General features: G+C 43.4%; 1 protein-coding gene across 10 annotated transcripts in view; it reads right to left on the reverse strand.

Moving 5' to 3' along the window:
- Positions 1-846: 846 nt before the first annotated feature.
- mcf2la (mcf.2 cell line derived transforming sequence-like a) overlaps positions 847-18971 on the reverse strand; it is a 47039-nt gene continuing 28914 nt past the window's right edge. For 7 of the 10 annotated variants that reach the window (XM_041965906.1, XM_041965903.1, XM_041965902.1 and 4 more), the window contains 27 exons: positions 13215-13328; positions 12949-13065; positions 12703-12852; positions 12427-12551; positions 12229-12343; positions 12023-12142; positions 11490-11681; positions 11192-11383; positions 10902-11055; positions 10722-10774; positions 10533-10612; positions 10263-10329; positions 9947-10062; positions 9414-9483; positions 9234-9326; positions 9036-9128; positions 8815-8940; positions 8413-8634; positions 8210-8302; positions 8049-8127; positions 7893-7965; positions 7687-7793; positions 5367-5441; positions 4532-4641; positions 4283-4395; positions 4035-4138; positions 847-3640 (listed from right to left, as the gene is read on the reverse strand). In XM_041965906.1, the coding sequence (XP_041821840.1) occupies positions 3561-3640; positions 4035-4138; positions 4283-4395; positions 4532-4641; positions 5367-5441; positions 7687-7793; positions 7893-7965; positions 8049-8127; positions 8210-8302; positions 8413-8634; positions 8815-8940; positions 9036-9128; positions 9234-9326; positions 9414-9483; positions 9947-10062; positions 10263-10329; positions 10533-10612; positions 10722-10774; positions 10902-11055; positions 11192-11383; positions 11490-11681; positions 12023-12142; positions 12229-12343; positions 12427-12551; positions 12703-12852; positions 12949-13065; positions 13215-13328 (3033 nt within the window). In that variant the 3' untranslated portion in view covers positions 847-3560. Of the gene's footprint in view, positions 3641-4034; positions 4139-4282; positions 4396-4531; positions 4642-5288; positions 5442-6332; positions 6408-7356; positions 7450-7686; positions 7794-7892; positions 7966-8048; positions 8128-8209; positions 8303-8412; positions 8635-8814; positions 8941-9035; positions 9129-9233; positions 9327-9413; positions 9484-9946; positions 10063-10262; positions 10330-10532; positions 10613-10721; positions 10775-10901; positions 11056-11191; positions 11384-11489; positions 11682-12022; positions 12143-12228; positions 12344-12426; positions 12552-12702; positions 12853-12948; positions 13066-13214; positions 13329-18971 lie in introns of those variants that run through there. The other 3 variants (XM_041965912.1, XM_041965907.1, XR_006008010.1) reach the window with 3 other exon arrangements.

Here is an 18971-nt window from a genome sequence, read left to right on the forward strand (position 1 = left end):
CTGAACGAACTTGACGACCTCCGGTTTGAACTTTCATAATAAAAAGCCGCTTACCCGCGTCCGTTTATATTAATGGAGGAGGTTAAAATTCAAACTGAAGTAGCTGCTACCACCGCTATTGAATGCTATTAAAGTCCCTATTCAAAATGCTGTCCATATTTATAAATTCAACCAATTATTGTTCTAGTTGTACACTATGGCGCTGTCACGCAGACACATTAGCTTTGGGGAGCTTTTCGCGTCACTTCCGGTAATAGTCCGGCTCCTGTTTGCCAACTTGACAGACTTGTATATTTCCAGCCGCGGATGAGTCTCGTTCACATCCTCTCACGTAAAGACCTTCTAGCCGCCTTGCCTCATGTGTTTCTATATTTTATGGCATTAAAACAGGCAAACGTGCAGTTTAGTTGCAACATTTAAGATTTAGGATATCCTGTGAGACGCTATTTACTTTTCTCTACCCGTAAGAGAAAAAAGTAAAGGAGAAAAGAGACTGAAGGTCGGCTAATGTACATATTGGAACGAATCCCAGACCAAATTATGACAGTCTGAACTGGGAAAGGCTCATTGGAGGCTAGATACCACGTGGGTGAAATTACACTTCCGGATCCAAATCATAATTCATAACATTGGGAATTTATCCATATGTTTTTCTGTTGAACACAAATTATTAAATTAATAAAAACTAAGAAACAAATAAAAAGGTTTTATTTCATTATAGAATAAATAGGCTCCAACAGCCTACACATGACTCATCTGTGGTCTGAGTGTTGCCTGTTAAAAATAATAAATTTGAAGATTCAAATTAAATTAAAGGGTTTCCCACAGAAAAGGCAAAATCCCATAGAGGAAACCATCTCAGACTTTATTAAAGCTGCTTTTCATTTTACATACAATTCGGAATTACATATTTACAAATATACACAGATATGTCTCATTATATGTTCATATCAACACCATACTCAGTAGATACAATAGGAAAATAAAGACAGTGGTTGCTGCAATGTGCTGCATAAAAAGAAACTAAAAAATAGAACCCTTCTCATCTCTCCAGCCAAGTCAGAAGTACAAATAATTCAATAAGCTTTGTTGTGTGTTCACGATAAAACACTGACAAGTTTAGTGCCCCGTGTCAGCTTTCTTCAGAGGGCAGAAAATAACCTCTCACAAAATACAACAGTGCCTGGTAAAAATACTTGCCTCGTTCGGGCCTTTTTACATGAGAGCGTTAAAAATTGGGGCTATGAGGAACATGCCACAAAGAGTGATGACACACAGAGCGACAATTAGACTCACAAAAACCATGATCCTCTTCACAATACACATGCTCTCGAGCAAAACAGTGTGAGGTATAGAGGACACATCTGTACAAGAGTAACATACGTTTCTCAGCCTTACAGAACTTACACGGATTAACACGTAATGCCAGCCACAGTTTAGTCTCTGGTTCAGCTCACAGTTTGACACCGAGAGGCCTGTTTCTTCCTCTTTCTGGAGACGAAAGTCAGGGACAAGTCGAACGAGACCGCAGTGGTTTTGTTAGACCGGTGGACAAATCCAACCCATTCTGAGTAACAAACGGGTGGGGCTGGTTTTAGTGTAACAGCATGCTGCGCTTGGTGTTTCTCAGTTTAGTAACAGTCACACATTCAATGTTAAACACGGAAAAAGGAAGAGATTGTTGTACAGTGCGCCTTGTGGATACAGTAGAAATCTTGGGATGTTAAAAAACAGCACACCCTTGAAAAACAATGTAAGAAGCCAGGTGTCATTCAGTGTTCAGTGTGTGTGTGTATGTGTGTGAAGTAGGGTGTCACAGCAGCTGGTTGTCACAGGTGTGCCATCAACCTGTATCAACATCCTTATTTCCACTCCAGGGCCAAACAGGGCCAACTAGGGCTTAGCTTACTCACCACCCCTGCTGTGCAATCCAATCAGACATTTGTCATGATTTTTTTGCATATTATTATTCGATCATGGTGTCAAGAAAACAAATATTGCTCTCAAGCTGGTTGTGCAAGCATGTTGAAAAGGTCTTGACCCTGGTTAGTCCTGCTTCTAGAGAAGTGGCTGCCGTCACATGTCTGAGTGGGGCAGGGAGCGCGAGGTGAGGACAAAGCCTGCTTTTGTTGCTGTAAGGCAGACCAAAGATAGGTGAGTATGGTGGCTGTGACACAAAAACTTGATTCAAATGCAGTATTGACATTTACGGGTTCTTAGATTGGGGGTTATGGGACCCTTAAAATGCAGGTAAACCTGGACTGATGACTGTATCTACACATATCTCTCCATCGGGTTTGCGAAGTAGGCTTGTTGGGTTTGTTCTGAAGCACACACACACACACACACATGCAAGACTGCACACAAACAGACATGTAGTCGTCACAAGCAGGTATGCAGTCACACCCGCCTGCCCATGCAACTTCTTGGGCTTCCTGAGAGGTAAATTCAGAGCAATTCAGAGGCGAGATAGACAATCACTCTTGGAAAAAAAAAAAGAAAGAAAAAACAAAAGAGGTTCAGAAGTTGTTCCAAGCTGCCGCTCTCTGTGTAAGTGAATTGTACTTGTAGCTGGAGAAGTGCAAGATGCCTGACCACCAGGTAGTGCTGTTGGTGACATTCACCCAGTGATTCTGTGTTTTAATGTGTAGTTAAGACCATTAAACCAGGGTTAAGGGAAGCTCATATTAACAATAAGGGAGGAATACAGCATTCTTGAATGGGGGGAGATGAAAAACCACCTACTTCAGTATCATGCCCTGAACATTTATCCTGCTCAGTAATGCTCCAAGATGCACTGAAAGCATTTCATTTTTTTTCTTGTTGCAGCCAGCTGCCAGTTTTCACAGTGTACGATTAATGTCTGACACTACAGACGATGCATCATGTGAAATACCAGTCTCGTAGTATCTGTACCTGTTGATGTTTCACACAAGAATCTGTCGCTGCGCTGTGATGTGGTCGACTTGAAGGGGTGTCAATGAGGCTGACGCTGACAGTTTTCTGAAAGCTGCTGACAGCTCACGTTTAGTGCAGATATTCTTTCGATTTGTCCAGTTTAATGCTACATTATCAGGAGGGTTAAATACAGCACTAAACATCTATTCAGTAAGTTATTAAACTGAAGATATTTAGTTTTTCCCTGTAGGTTACAGAGATTGTGATTTTTTTTAAGAAGGCCTGACAGGAAGGTGCTGCATCACGTGATAATAACATGGATGTTGAGGAACTATTTTTCCCTGATATTTCAATTATCTGAAATTTTTGTTCCTGGAATGAACCATGAAAATACCCACAATTGGTTTAAAATGAGAGCATAATACTGCTGAATGGAAATAAGCTATTTTTCATTGACAGGGGGCTGCAAATACAGCAAACAGTAGAAAATGTGGGCGTAGCAAGCAATATTCACAGATACAATGATAGCTTTGGTGTATCCGACAAGATGTGCAGTGGACGTCTGTGTGATGAGAAGAGCATGTCCTCCTGTCAGGGTCAGCTTCAGGCTTTGTAATTCCACCTGGAAATTGGTGGACGGGGGCCGGGACAGTGATGGCAGGTCAGGGTTTGATGTCAGAGTAGCTGGTGTAGGTCTCACTGCAGCTGGAGGAAGTGCTGAGGTTCCCAGAGACGCTGCCATCTGCAGGACAAACACGCAAACAACAACAGTGTTGGCTGTTTTTAATTCTGCGCTTCTATAGAGTCAAACAAGATCCTCATACAAACAGCTCTGTTCAAATAAACTGGCTATTTGCTCAATTATATATATTTTAACAATAAGGATGTTGACAGTAGTGGATCTTCCTCAGGAAAATCATCTTTGACCAGGTGATATTGCTAGTTTTTGTGGCAATAACCCAAAGTTTCAACATCTCTTAAATACAAATAAAAGCAGCTACAGTGGTAAATACATATGTGTACAGGAGTCCTTATGTGGTCACTTTATTTTGCTCTCATGCAAACACATTTGAGAGAGCTGTGGATCAGACTTACTGACTTTTAGAGAGGAAAATATGATATATAGAAAAAAATACCTGAGCTGCTGAGTGACTGGGATGATTTGGACTCTGAGATGAGGCTGAGGAGGTTTGCTGCTGCCACCCAGCCCTCCTTACTGCTGCGGAGGTTCTTCACAAACCTGCAGAGGAGTAAACAAACAGTGAGCCAACAATGGAGATACTTATTATACAGCTTCCCTGATTGGCAAACCAGTGTAAAGACTCCAGGTCTGCATAAAATTGAATTTGGATTCTTTTGACCGGAGAAATGTTGAGATGCTTACCACTGTCCCTCCTCTCCTTCTCTGATTAGCTGGACCATGTCTCCGCTCTTGACAGACAGCTCCTGAGGTCCCGCCTTCTCGCAGTCCACTACCACCGTATACTTTCCTGGAGCCTGATGGGTTAGAGGCCACCAAACACGGTAAGTGGGAGGTTAGAGGAGACAGGTGGCGAACAACAAACAGCAAAACAGAGGGAAAAAGGACAGAGATGGGCAGCTATAAACTGGATGTCAAACTCTTTCAGCTCACCAGCTTCTTTCCTACTTCGTCCTCTGGGTCAGAGTTCATGGGGTCCTCGCCGCTGGAGTACCCATCATTCTCTTCTGAGGCATCCACCGAGAGAGACGCCTTGTTCCAGCCTGTGGGGGTCGTGCAGAGAGGACGGACACAGGTAAGGAGATTCAGGGGCAAAGGAAAGAAGTGGAATGATGAGTGGAAAAAGTAGGGATGAATCTGTATCACACACACACTCCATGTGGCATAAAAATGCTCGAGTGCCACAAGGAAAGTGAGTCGTAGTTGATAAATCTACCACGAAACATATAGCTGCCACTGTGTGACAAATCGATATTCACACACACACACACACACACACACACACACACTTAAACACACAAAGGTCAAGCCAAACTCCACCAAAATCCCGGAAAAGATCAATGGGGACAGCAGACAGATCCCAGTGAAACACACCCAGGTAGATCAAGGATTTATGGTCAGAGAACACAGATTTGAATCACCTGGATTCATTTCAAGGCTGCTCTGACTGCCAGGGCTGACACACTACACAACCTCTAACCCAAAACACCAACAGCAGAAGAAGAGAAAATGATTGATTTGAGGTAGAGGAGGTGCCTTGCAGAAGACATCATTTAGCCTACAATTGAGACTTCAAATCTTATATCTAAATTAAAAAGAGCACAAATAGCTTTCAACCGAAGGAAGATAAGACAGTAAGACTCAATGCAAGGTTAAATGAAAGGAAAACGGATATTCTGCTTGACTTTACCTCTAGTAAAATCAATCATGACCACCAGAAAACCACAGCAAACACCCACAGTGGCTGATCCTCAGTGCGGCTCTGTACCTTGCCGCTTGCTCTGTAACAGACTAGATGTACTCATCCATTTGACTCTGTTCAGAGCGACATGAGGCACCGGCTCTAGACGGGAAGAAACAGCCAGCAAATCAGTGAGACAGCTGAACTAGTCCTGTAGTCAGACCGCTGCTTTCGCTGGGCTAGCTGGTCAGCCGATATATAAGTGTCCTTGATTTGGACCGGGAGAAAAACTACAGGTTTAATCACGCCCAAAACCACTGCCATCGCACACACACAATGATCCCCCACTCTTACATTGTTCGTAAAGTAATCAAATGGTCAGTTAGTACATTAATCATTCATCAAGTTAATGAAAATGGGCACAGCATCTTCTCAAGTTAGTTGGGGAAATCTGCTAATTCATTTCTTGCTGAGAGTTAAATGAGGATTTATATCACTCTCATCTCTATATGGTACATACTGGTTAGCTTGATGATGATGATGATTATGGCCTGTGAAAAATGTTGTGCACATGGCAACTGCAGTGTTCAGGGAAAAATACGTATGTCACCGAGCGTCTGCATGATTCTGAAAGCCCAAAAACAGTTCTGGAGACACTTCACTGGTCTGAATGTGAGCAAACTGGATGCAGATTGGACTGGATTGGCAAACTGGGCAAAGGAAATCCATCATGATGAAAATACAACTGGGTTTAGGACTTTTTAAATACTATTTAATCCCTTTATATCAGTGATTTGTTGACTTCCAGGATCTGCAGATAGCATGTGTGAACACACTGCTCTCTAACAGCAGGGTGATTGTATGAAGAACAGCTTCTATTACTGGATTAATATTTGGAATAACATCTATCCAGTTTCGTCCATCTATATGAGACACAAGTGACATCTACATGATAAAAAACACACAAGACTGGAGTACTTTATCGGTGGGGTATGAAAAGATGAACGATGGCCGCTAGAATGAAACGGCCCCTGTTATGGACCGTCAATATACCTTTGAACCCAAACGGTGTTGGGTCACTCTTGACCAAGTGGCGTTTGGAGCCATGCTCGGGGCTCAGGGCCGAGCCTGGCCACACAGGAAGAAAACGGTGGAGATAAGAAAGGAAGAAGAAGAGAAAAGTGAGAAAGAGAAGCAAGACTTTTAACACTCATTAAATAGTTCTAGAGCAGTGAAAAGCTTATGTAACTGACTAAAAACACAGAATTTATCAGTTTGATACTGATTAGCCTTGAATATAACTGGACAGTGTGTGGACAGGAGGCCAATGCATTAACTGATGAACATGCAGTCACTCTTTTCCACGCTATTGAAGGTCAGGTGTTCTCTAGTACAGCAGGAAAAGTGCACAAGTGCAATGTTAGGCTTTTACCACCAGGAGGCAGAGTGCCTGCAAATAAAAACTAGGATCACCTCAGAGTGAAAGCAGGCTCTAAATCTGGTTAGAAAGGGGGTAATAATTGACCTTTAATTAAGAACAGTCACTAATCAGTCACTGTTTTAGCTGAAATTACAGACATACTGCAGTTTAATTTGCTTGTAGTGTAGAACTGGTGATCATTAATTAAACACTATCGTCCTATATTGATTCAAATAATAAAACAATTCCGATTTGACACAAATATAAATTTACAAGGCATTATTAGTACAAAATATTGTAAATAAGTGTTTTAGTATTTATATTAATAGTGTTGCTGTTTTCCCTTTTTCTAATCCCTACAATTATCAAATCCATCTTTTAAAATATTAATATTAACTGAATGTTAGATCTGTTTATAACAAGTGGTCAAGACCCAATCTTAGCTGTCAAGATCATTTTCAAGTTTATATTTCATGATCTTCAGTTCATTCAAAGACCATAAGATCTTTGTGTGTAGTACTGAATGCTTTGTTGTCATCATAATAGTGATAATTACAGGATGACAGTAAATGCTAAAATGTATTTGAAACTGACTCAGTAATGTTGGATATGTGCCTCACGTGCCTACAAAAACCTCCTCAGGTCTGCTAATGTTACCTTTTGGGCTCTTGAGATTGCTGAAGCCCTGCAAAGTAAAACGCTTTTTAGCCACTGAGGACCTGTCAGTGGTCGGACTGGTCACTGGTTCATCTGGAAACGATGGTTTGAAATGGGAAGGAAAAGAAGAGAGCGTTGCAATCATCCAAAAAGTAAATGTCGGAGGCATAAAGAGGCAGAGGGACAGAAAGAGGAAGCATGAAGATGAAGGTGATGAAGGAAAGAGTTCAGATCAGTCAGAGTGAGTTGAGTGGGGATAAGACTTTTCAGCCATCGCTGACTAATACATTTTGTCTGTGCGCGACAACGCAGCACTCATCAGACATTCACCTTTGTGTTTCGGTGAAGAAGACGAGGTGACTTCAGAGACGGTGCTCGCCTCCGTCCTCTTCTCCTCCTGCTTCTTCTGGTTTTTCTGACCACTGCTACGAAAGGGACTGGGAGGGAGGAGAAGAAGAAAAAGAAGGAAACACAGCTGAAAATAAAAGCCATCTTATCTGTGGGCGTGTGCAGAGTGTATAAGGCTGGACACCAACCTGAGGGAGATGGAGGTGTTGTTGCTGGTGGGACTAGGGGAAACAGAGTCTGAGCTCTTCTGCTGACTGGCATCTGAAACATGCAAGTTAACTACAGTTAGGGCAGGTGAGCAGAAGACATGCAAACAAGCTTGTGCGGCTCTTTGTCCACAGTACCTCTGCAGGCCTGGAGCTGCTGGGTCAGAACTTTGCGGATCTCGTTCACCCACGCTGTCTTAATCTCTGGTGTCGGAGCCTACGTGAGACAAACCATGACAATTTTTCCAGCACTGACAGTGATAAGGTTTCTTCCCAGCAGCTCGACAGCCAGACCTTACCTGCACTATAAAAACTTCATCTCTGGAGTTACACCAAATCTCAAACTTCTTGTTGTCTCCTTTAGCGTTCTCTGTAATGCCCACCGCACTCATCTGAGAGAGGAATGACGGGAGAGCAAACAGTCAGTGATCATCTTTCACCGCGGCTGCAGCCAGACGACTCAAACATTAACCGTCTTCAAATCTGACCAACGTGAGCTTACGCTGAGAGAGTGTTTGAAGCTGTAAGACGGAGCTTTCTCGTAGCCCTCGCCGTTCTCCTCTCTCCTCTTGCAGAAGAGCAGGGCCTTCTCGTGCAGGAACAGGTGCCTCTGCATGGGCTTAAACCGGGCCAGGTCCTTGACCTTGGCGTGACCTTTTTTATGCTCCGTCCACACGCTGAAGGAGCCCTGCATCAGGAGGCGGCCCAGCTCTGACAGGTTGCCCTGAAAATTGAGAAGGAAGAGACTTTGAGATCACCCCCTGACTTGAAGTGAGGGTGCGGGGCTTGATACAACCGAGGCATGTAAACTTTTCTTCTGAGCCAACTCAAAAATCCACTCCTGCCCGAGCCAACCAGATGAATGACAGCATGTGTCCCAGAATTACTGTGTCATTTCTCTGACCTCGTATCCTGTGATGGCGATGAGGTGCATGGAGTCATTAACAGCTTTCAGGATTCCCAGGATGGAGGAGAGAGCTTCCTGGAGGTCATCGCAGCCATCGCAGCCTTTACTGTACTTCAACAACTCCTGCAAACACACCATAAAAGTGAGTGGAGAACACAGTGAGCCTTCCCTGTCTGAAATAAACACACGCCTATATACAGAACATGACCACAGCTCACCTTAAGCAGTAGCTGGTACTTGGTGATTCTCTGGACAGGTTTGAGGAGGTAGGAGTCCAAACCAAGTTTATGTTCCAGCTTCTTCTGGCACTCCTGGTTCACAAAACATAAACCAATGAAGATACTTTCAGTTTGACGTGCCTTGCAAGCCACGTGAAAATGAAGGTGTCGCTATGAGGTGGAAGGAAAGAGGGAGACCTGGAAGAAGGCACAGTCGGAGCACTGTCTCCATAAGCTCTCAGAGCGAGGTTTATTCTGGCAGTAAGCCTCGTAGATCTGCAGGTCCTTCATCTACAGAGAGAGCACAGCAGGGGCCAGAATGAAGCTACGTCTGCCACTGATTTGGCTCTTTAAGATTACGTGGAAACGAGACCTCACCCTCTCTAAAAAGCAGCGGCCCACTAGTTCTGGGCAGTCAGTGTACGCTTCCAGTTCCTTCAGAAACGTCCTGGAGACAAACAACATGGCACAAAAGTTTAGTGCATGAACTTGAAGTAAAAGTCCAATATTTTGACATAAACTCTTAAAAAGCAGTAGTTCAAATTTGTGGTAAATATGTGTATTCATTTTTTTGCAGACAGAGTTGAGAAGACTGATACCGCTCTCACATCTGTGCGGCGAATATGAAGCTATTAAGTCGGCAGCCGGTTAGCTTAGCTTAGCAAAAAAGGAAACAAAGGAAATGGCTCATCTGGCTTTGTCCAAAGGGGAAAAAAATCTGCTTTCCAGCACCCATTTTCCCCAAAAAATATTCACTTAAAGTCAAGTTACAAGCACAAAAAACATTTTTCTTTAGAAATCACTAATAGTCATAGTCAAACATATGAGCAAAGGAATCGACAGCACTTGAGAATAAAGCTTTCTGATCCATTATACTCTCTGGCGAGGCAAACTGTCCGAAAGAAGCTCACCTCTTATGAAACTGGTATATTTCAGACATGTTGCCAAACAGGACGTCCTTCTTGCTGAGCAGGGTGCTGGGGATGAGGTGAGCCAAGGCAGGGTTGTCCATCTCTGCAGCGTAGCCCTGGAGATTAACATCACACATATTACATCAGCAGATGCACTAAGTTTCACAGTCATTCCCCCAGTGAATGCTGGGATAGGTCCAAGCCACATTTGACCATGTACAGAAGGAAAAAAAATGCATGTACTGAATGACTGATCCGCCTACATGATTGTATGAAAATGGACATTTTTCTAGGAATACACGTGATGAATACTCACCTCCAGCACACACAGTAGCTCCTCCACGTATGCTCTCTCTGTCTCCAGTAGTTCATTCATAACATGGCTGGAACACAGAAAATACAAATGAAGTTTCTGTTTCGCAGAAGCCTGCATGCTACTGAACTGCAACAAATGGATGAGCACCCAGCACTGAAGCATTTGGATGTCATTTTATATTAAATGCACTTTTTGTACCTTTAAAGTCTCACACACAGAGAAAAGTCTGTTTACTGCTTTCCTATCTAAGGCTCTGAGGATGACCCTTACCGCCGAAGTACTGCCAGGTTTTCTTCTTCCTCTGAGAGAGATGCATGTCTGGTGCCACCATTATGGATGGGAGACTCCACCTGGACACATACACATTCATACAGTATAGTATGACCATGCATATTCACCTTTTTATAACTATATCACCTTGCTTTGACAAAAACAATAGCTCAGTAGTCATGCATTTACCTTTTTGCAAATGACATTATCTGCAGAGTATCTTCTCTCCTTTCTCTGCTGGTCTGATGGACAGAGAGAAAACAATGTTTTTATCCCTTTGAGCAGAAGCCTGATTTAATATCCAGTCTTGGTATGACTGATCCATGCTGCTCTCTTTCATTCAATCACCATCTATTGATCCGTGCTTACTGGGAGAGGAGAGTGGAGACTTCACTTCAGGCCTAGGTGCCACTGGCTGCACCGGTCTGGTCTGTTTGGCAGCGAGTTTCTTCAGGCTGATGCGTCTCTTTTCAAACATCTCCTGGACGGAGCTTTGCTTCTGGAAAACTCTCTCTATCTGGTCCTGAGGGATGGCAAACACGTCCAGAAAGGGAAAGTTTGACCTCAGGTGGAAACATCATAAAGCACCATGCACGACGATGAATCACAACATCAAAAAAAAGGATGCATTTAATCTGTTAAGTCCACTCCCTGCTGACCCTGAGCTGAGTAGTGAGCGTCGCCTCATACTGGCAGCAGATGGCGCTGCGGTCAGTGAGGGTGTGGAGCGGCGCTGTTTCCAGGTATCGCTCCAGTTCTTGCAAAGCTGCTTCAGCTCCATCCTGAGACTGACAGCGATCTACTGGCTGGCTGGCCAGCAGGAAGATGCCCTCCTCGCACCACCGTGACGCCTGAGAAGAAAGGTTTTATAGAGATAATGGCAAAACTTCCCTCCTCCATTACTAAATTCCAAAACCGAATAACACTTGAATGAACACCTTTGAGCCATGCTTGTACCTTCTCCAGAGCGTGGTGAAGCTCCATCGCCCTGAGCAGGAGGCTCTTCTTGCTCCTCAGAGTGGAGCTGATCTCCTCGCACACCCCCCTCAGCTCGCTGCACTTCGGCCTGATGGAGTCCTCGGCATAGTGGGAATTTTCTATCAGCCTGTCACCTTCACTGGCCAAGGAAAGGGCTCGGTCTAGTACGTCCTACAGAAAAACAGTGACGATGTCTGTTTTAATATGACGATATACTTCAGGATACATAGAGAACACTGGCCTGTAGTCCAGCAGCAGATCATCCGTCAATGGCTGACAATAAAACAACTACTTCCGACAAATGAGGTAACCTCTTTGGATTTTTAAGACCTAAACAGTATTTCCAGATGTGAAGCGAATGCTCTGTGGCAAAGTGAGTGAGTAGAGGTTAGCATTGATTATATCATTAAGCATATGGCTTCAAGGATGCATCAAAGGTGAAAGTGTTGAGTATGTGTTTTCTGTACTGAGCTGCAGGATGAATCTGGATTATGTGTGTGTGCGTGTCTTACACAGGCCTTGTCCTCATGGCCGCTGAGCTCTCTGAGGACGTGCTCAGCATGGGCGGGGCTCACGCTGACCTCCGAGAAACCCGACAAGCGCTCTGACGTCACGTCGAGATGGGCACGCACCTGCGAGTGCACACCCTTGTGTTAGCAGCGCACACGTTGGCTGACCCATTGGTGCCAAAACATACATTTCCCACAAGTCAACTCACTTCACGGAAGTGCTGTTCAAAATGGCGGAGCTGTAAACACTGTTCCAGCTTGGTGCGGTGGCGCTCCCAGAAATCGTCAAATGCTGCCTCCGTTTCGTCCAGCTGACCCAGGAGTCTGGGAGGGCAAGAGAAGATTTATTCATGCGTTCAGGGACAACTTCCTCATCTATGCAAGCATCCATTCATCCTGTCCTCTACCTCTGTACAGTAGCTAAGTTTTCCAGCTCATCGTGGGTCATGCTGTATTCTGGGTCTGTCTTTAGAGGCTCGTTGATACACTCCAACAGGCGTCCCCCTTGAGACAGCGCCACCTGCAGGTCCTCCTGGAAATTGAAGAAATAATTATTGATCACCTCCAATACACAGTACCTGCCTTAAAACTTTTCACCTAAAACCTATGAGAGAAAGACTGGAAGAACAGCGGGATGTACGGTTGGTTAACAAGTATGGAAGAGACGGAAAAGCATATCTGACCTTCATTCTATCCTTCTTCAGAGTGTGTGTGTGCAGCAGGTTGGTGGTGGCCTCGGCATCATTAGGTAATTCTGTCTCTGCAAGCTCAGTGCCGAACGCCTGCAGGGTCTGAGCCGTGGTCTTCACCATGAGGGCGAACGCCTCGATTGCCTGCGGAGGAGACATTCAGGCATGTATCAATGCACAGAGGTTAAACCATGACAATTCAAAAACAGATGAAAGCTCTATGTGTGTGTGAGTACATACAGTGCGGTGTGAGATCCAGCTGTCATGGCAGTACTCCTGCGTGCCCCCCAGCTCCGTGGTCAGTTGTCCTGGGTCGATATAGGCATGGAGCTCAGTCACCGAACTCAGCATCACCACCTGACAGAATACACACAATCAGCTGATTATATAAAGAATCCTAAACAACTTACAAGACACCTTAGATCATATTAGAATGAAGCAAAAGCAATAAATAAAGAAGACAGTAAAAAACGAGAAGGAAAGACAGACACATGCACCACAGGCACCTTCATTTTGAACTCATCCTTGCTGAACTTGAACAGGAAGTCTGACAGAGTCCGCTGGAGCAAAGTAGTGGGACGCAACACCAGAACCAAGTGCAAGTTCCCTGGAAATGAACCCTGAGAGAGAAAAGGGGGTTGAAAGGTTTTAGTAATCTGTTACTGTGTCTTTTAGTATTAGAGGAAATCAGCTGTAATAGTCTGCCAGTGTTAAGGATCAGTGATCTGCATCAGTCAGTCTTGCGTCTCCCTTTGAAAAATTACAGACTATAGTCCATATTTTATGCATTTCTTATAGCTTTAATTTCAACATTACAAATCACTATTGTTATTTATCATTATTTTCAGTAAATAAAGAAAAGGTTTGTGTAGCCTTCGGGTTTAGAGTCCTAGAGAGGTATGAACAAGCCCACTTGTGTAACAGCTGTCCCTCTGCTGCAATCCTGAACCAACCATGAAGCCAATTTTTCTGGGATTTAATATCCACTAAATCTGCTACAGTTGTTCCCTTGTCGCACCTCTCGTCTAGAGAGCTGTGACTGCAAGGTAAATTAGTCCTGTGACTCTGGGAGTAACTACGGTTTCTGTCTCTCCACCTCCACACGAGCAGGTTAAAAGCGTAGAATTGCCTTTACACAGACGCCAGCCCAGGAGGCCACTCAGCTAAAAGGCTATATTGGTTATGGCTTCCTCTAAAACCCTGGATGAATTACTCCACCCTGTTAGGCATCATAAATCGACATAGGCTGACATGTGCGCACACCGACACACAGGGCCAGAGGCATGCTCAGAGATGTGTGACAAGCTCATGAAATCTTTAGCGTTGCCATAAATAAAGTCTGGAAAAAAGGAGGAGATTCAATATGTTTGCGGAATTTGAGTCTTTTTTGCTTAGAATATGTAGGATTTACACCGCTTTCTGGGATCACCTGCCACTCAAACATCCTAGACATTCCTAATCTTACCCAGCTTTCCTGTTGATATGTTGCTGAGCTATGCTAGCTATTGCTGTGTTTATTTCATCCTTATTTATAGACTTATCATGCCTCCTACCCAATTAGAGGGGTGTTTTAATACATTAAGACACTGATTACATTGCATATGTGACGTATGTCGATGTTGTGTGTACAAAATGGTGCCACCCACTGACTGCATCCGCTATCGTCGTCACAAGGCGGACGTGCATCAGAATCATCCCACGAAAAACAGACAGCATGAATACTTTGATCAAATCAGTAAAAAAATGCTCCACATGGCTTTAATTTAGTCTACAAGGAGACCTGCACTCACACAGTGGCCCACTCATGCACACACACACACACCATAGTCATGAAATGCCTGCACAGCGTTGCCATGGAAACCCTCCTTGGAAAACGCATGAAGAGAGATGGATCGAGAGAGAGGGCATGACGGAATGCAAGCGAGAGTGATGATACAGGGAGAGACTCTCTCTCTCTCTCTCTCTGTGTGTGCATGTGTGTGTGTGTGTGTGCACGTGTGTGTGCGTGTGTGTGTGTGAGAGAGAGAGAAATTAAGGGAGGGAGAGTACGAGCCACAGAGAGTAGCTGATGTCTCTGTGTGTGGAGGAGTCTTCTAAAAGTGTCAATGGTGCCGCAGCTCCGCTCTGCTCTTCCAGTCATTTATTTTTGGCTCAAAGACACACACACACACACACACCTGCTGTGATTTTGATGAAAGACACCCAGGTTGCAAAATTCAACTCTCGCTCTACATGGTTCCTTTCTAATTTCACAGCATATTCTAACTAACACTACATGCTCCAACAGCTGATCACATCTGCAGATAATAAACTGTAGGAAAGAAAAAAATGCAATAAAAGGAAGATTACTTCTATTTTAGCCATGTTCATAGACATTTTACACATATTTTTAAATTCAAATTCTAGCACTTCTACCAATAACACGCCACTAAAAACACAGCAAGCAATATGTCTGTAATTGGAATCTATTAAATTCAATAAACCCTGAGAGGTCTTGGTTTAATTTGTACCCCTGCATTAACATGATAATACACAATCTGCTCAGTGCATCCCCCTGACAGATGAACACAGACATGCTAATGTGCATACACATCCCTGGACACACACTTATACATTAAAGAGATGCACACACACACACACACACACTCAGAGCTCACAGATAAAAAAGTACACATAAATAAATGATAAGGATTAGAATATAATTTTCTGTTGACCAGGCTGATTTATATTCTTCCAGCGAGGAAGCAGAGGAAAACCACTCAAGTCATGTCCTCTAACGACATCCACATTGTTCTCCTGGGAGTTGGATAGCCACCATATAAATCCACCTCCCTCCACATGCTCAACCCCCCCTCTGACTGTATCACTGCTTTTGCTTTTGGACATGAAAGGAGTTCCAATTATGACAAAGCGAGTCAGGAGTGAATCTTGACAAGAAGCTGCTGTAACTGCTTCTTAGCTGGTTGTAACAAATTCAAGCTTCTTGTGTGCACCGGTTGATAGAGCCGTCTGTGTCTTCACCCTGCAGCTATGTTCCTGTACGCTTGAATGGCTGCATATTTATTACCCTAAACCGCAAAGATGGGCTGCAACAGAGATGAGGTTGTCCCAACATCATTCGTCTGCAACACGCGTGGATCCACCCTGTTTAGCCTAATTAAATTCTGGTGGCTCTCCAGTAAGATGAAACAAATATGGATGGTTTGAGTGGAGGTCTGTGGTTAAAGCATCCAAAGAAGACGAATAAGATCAACAATTGGAACAAGTGAAAGTGTCTGGCTCGCTGGAAAACTGATGCTTTATTGGTCACTGATTGAGGCTGATAAAGGTTATAAATTGCTACAAAGGCCCTTCAGAGGGACTAGATTTTTCTCAACAAACAAGTGTGGAAACATCGTAAACATATAAAGTGGCTTGATGCAATTCATTTCAGCAGCTCAGGAAAATCACATTATTCAAAGGCTCTACTTGGAATTTCTGTAATTTCATGACCAGCAAGTGTAGCATATTTCACGGCAACTATTAGCTTGAGGTCAGCTGTCATCCTTAGTTTAATTTACCGCTATAGAACACTGGTCAGCTCCATCTGTGGGCTGTCTGACAATCAACATGGCAGCGTGAGAGCATCCGTGCACGTGCCATACGCTAATCTCTGGCTTAACAATACTGCCCACTCCTCATGTTTTTTTCTTTGCAGCAGGGGAACCATCAAATGGCAGCGGGCGACCTTGAACGGCCTTGATGAGCAGAGTGTCTCACGGGAAGCGGGAACGACCTTCGTTCTGTCATTGGCTGGTGGACAAAGCAGGCGTGCCCCAGGACGGACATCCAGCATAGGTGAGTGAGGAGGAGCGCGCACCACCTGCTCTTCATGCCTTCAGGTTAGGTTAAAACGCTGCCTGCTTCTGTCATGGACACATTTCACACACTCTGACTTCATGTATTCTGCTCCCCCTGAAAGCTGCACAGGATTTAAAGCTGAAACAGCTGGTGTATGTTTTTGAATGGAAAGTATATTTAGTGATCACGTGACTGACTAAATAATGACCAGACTTTGCTGAGAAAAGCGTGGATTTAAGACCCTTTTGTCACCTAAATTTGCTGATTTACACAGCGAGGCAGCGTTTTTGGATCTCATGTTCACAAGCTATTACTGGGATTTGTGTGCATTTTTCATTTCATACGTCCCTGTGCAACATTTGCGTTTGTGTTGATGGCACTATAATTGCTCGGGCTTCCTCAAAACATGCCAGGTGCAGCATCTTGGCATCAATAAATAATGATTGCAATCATTTTGAGATACGAGTAGACGGCGCACCAATGAGATTGTCAAACTCTAACCAGCTAGCGGGTCAGTGGTAAATCTCTTGAACTGCTTTACAGCATGAAATAATAAGATGTAGAATTATTTCCAACATGATCATCCACAACAGACAAACAAAGGAAAGAGACAAATTCAAAAGCAGAACAAAGATAAAAGAATGGATACAAAAAAAGGGGAGAAAGAGAGAGAGGTGATCCACAGGAGATAAAGGGAGGAATGGAGATCCTGCAGAGAAGCTTCTGCTGCCCTGTTGATAACCCTCCACCTACCTCTTTACATGGTATAATAGGGTGTGAGACACATTTTACCTTACTGTAACTTGCCTTATTGTGCCTAATGACAGTAAAGACAAAGCACAAATTGAAAGAAGCTATCTGACTGAGGCAAAAACAAACACATTTCACAGAATCATTATATATGTGTAATCAAGCGATCCTAGCAGATACTGAATTTAGACTAAAGGTACATGTGGGTGTAGTTAAAATGTTTTATTTTCTTAACTTTCAAGCTCCATTAAGGAAAAAACAAACTTAAAGAGAAAGATATTCACTTTCTTGCTGAGAGAAGATCAATTTTTGTTGCTGTCTCTTGTGACAAATACTTATTATGAAAGCATTATTATGATCTCGTCAGTCATCAGTCATCCATATATATATGAAATTATATTGGATAAAAGGACTTTTCTGGTTTTATGAATCAATATTAATTTGTATTTAATTTGTTTTTCATCTCTTCATATGGATATACAGTAACAGCAGTTAAAACAGAGAGACAATTACCGGTTGACTCTTATCAGTACAACCCACAGTCCATCAATGTCCTTTTCAAGGACAAGGACTGGGCCAATGGCCTGGCACAAGATAGTAGACCTGAAATGGTCCATTATGACTGGTGGAGTGTGTGTACAGGTTAAACTGACATGGTGGAGTTCAGTTCGTAAAGAAAGGAGCTTCAGGATGATTTATTGTCACAGTGGGGACAGTTTCTTAGAAATGCCATGGAAAGACCATTATGTTTGATGATAATCAGTGTCCAATTAGCATATATTAGCATATATCTGCATATATTGTGCATGCTTAGCGTTGTAATACAGGATGAGCATCTTAACAACAGATGTGTAGGGTGTGGTGAAGCTTCATCGTCCTCGTGTTGGCAGAGCTGGCTAATCATGATTCAAATGAAGGACTCAAGGAAGCTAAAAATCTGTGTTCTGAAAGCCTCACTAACTAGCACACACTTCTTCAGATAGTTTCTTTTTTACTTTTTTCAGTTTTTCAAATGAAAGGCCTCAGTCAGCAGCGATCAGTAACTTTGATTCTCAAGTCTGTTTCATGGAAATCCTCCACTCCTCTGCCTCTCTCTGCTGTTTTACGTTTCTGTTCACTGTTCTTTTTCCTCTTTTCCTTTGTGCCTTTTCTCATCACATCATTCGCCTCTTTTCCCTTCTCAGACATCTCCCTGGATCCCTCCTCTTCCCATCTTCCTCTTCAATTTGTCATCTAAGGGAGGAGTGAAAGTTTCACATTGTCCGAGAAGTAGGCTAGTAGGCTAATGGCACACAGATACAATGCTGATGGTAAAAAAAAAAACAATTACAGAATGAGACTAACGGCACACACAGTTTGGACTTTCTATGTCTAACAGGACGGTATCTCACTGCACACACATACACACACTATATTCACACGTTGTGAGACTCCACCACCCACTCCAGACTAATACGCTATTTTTAACTCCCCTCTTTCCTCGTTCCAACATCCAGAAAAGAAAAAACACAGTCACCTATCACCAGTAAACGTTCTTCGTATGCACAGCTAATGAATAAATACAAACTAAACTAAAACATGTGCACATAATGTACAGTTTGTACAAGGTAACAAACACACAGGAAAGACTAAAACCATCCATTACTCTAACCAAATTATACACACACACAGCT

The sequence above is a fragment of the Chelmon rostratus genome, chromosome 24 (genome assembly GCF_017976325.1).
Source record: "Chelmon rostratus isolate fCheRos1 chromosome 24, fCheRos1.pri, whole genome shotgun sequence".
Taxonomy (NCBI): domain Eukaryota; kingdom Metazoa; phylum Chordata; class Actinopteri; order Chaetodontiformes; family Chaetodontidae; genus Chelmon; species Chelmon rostratus.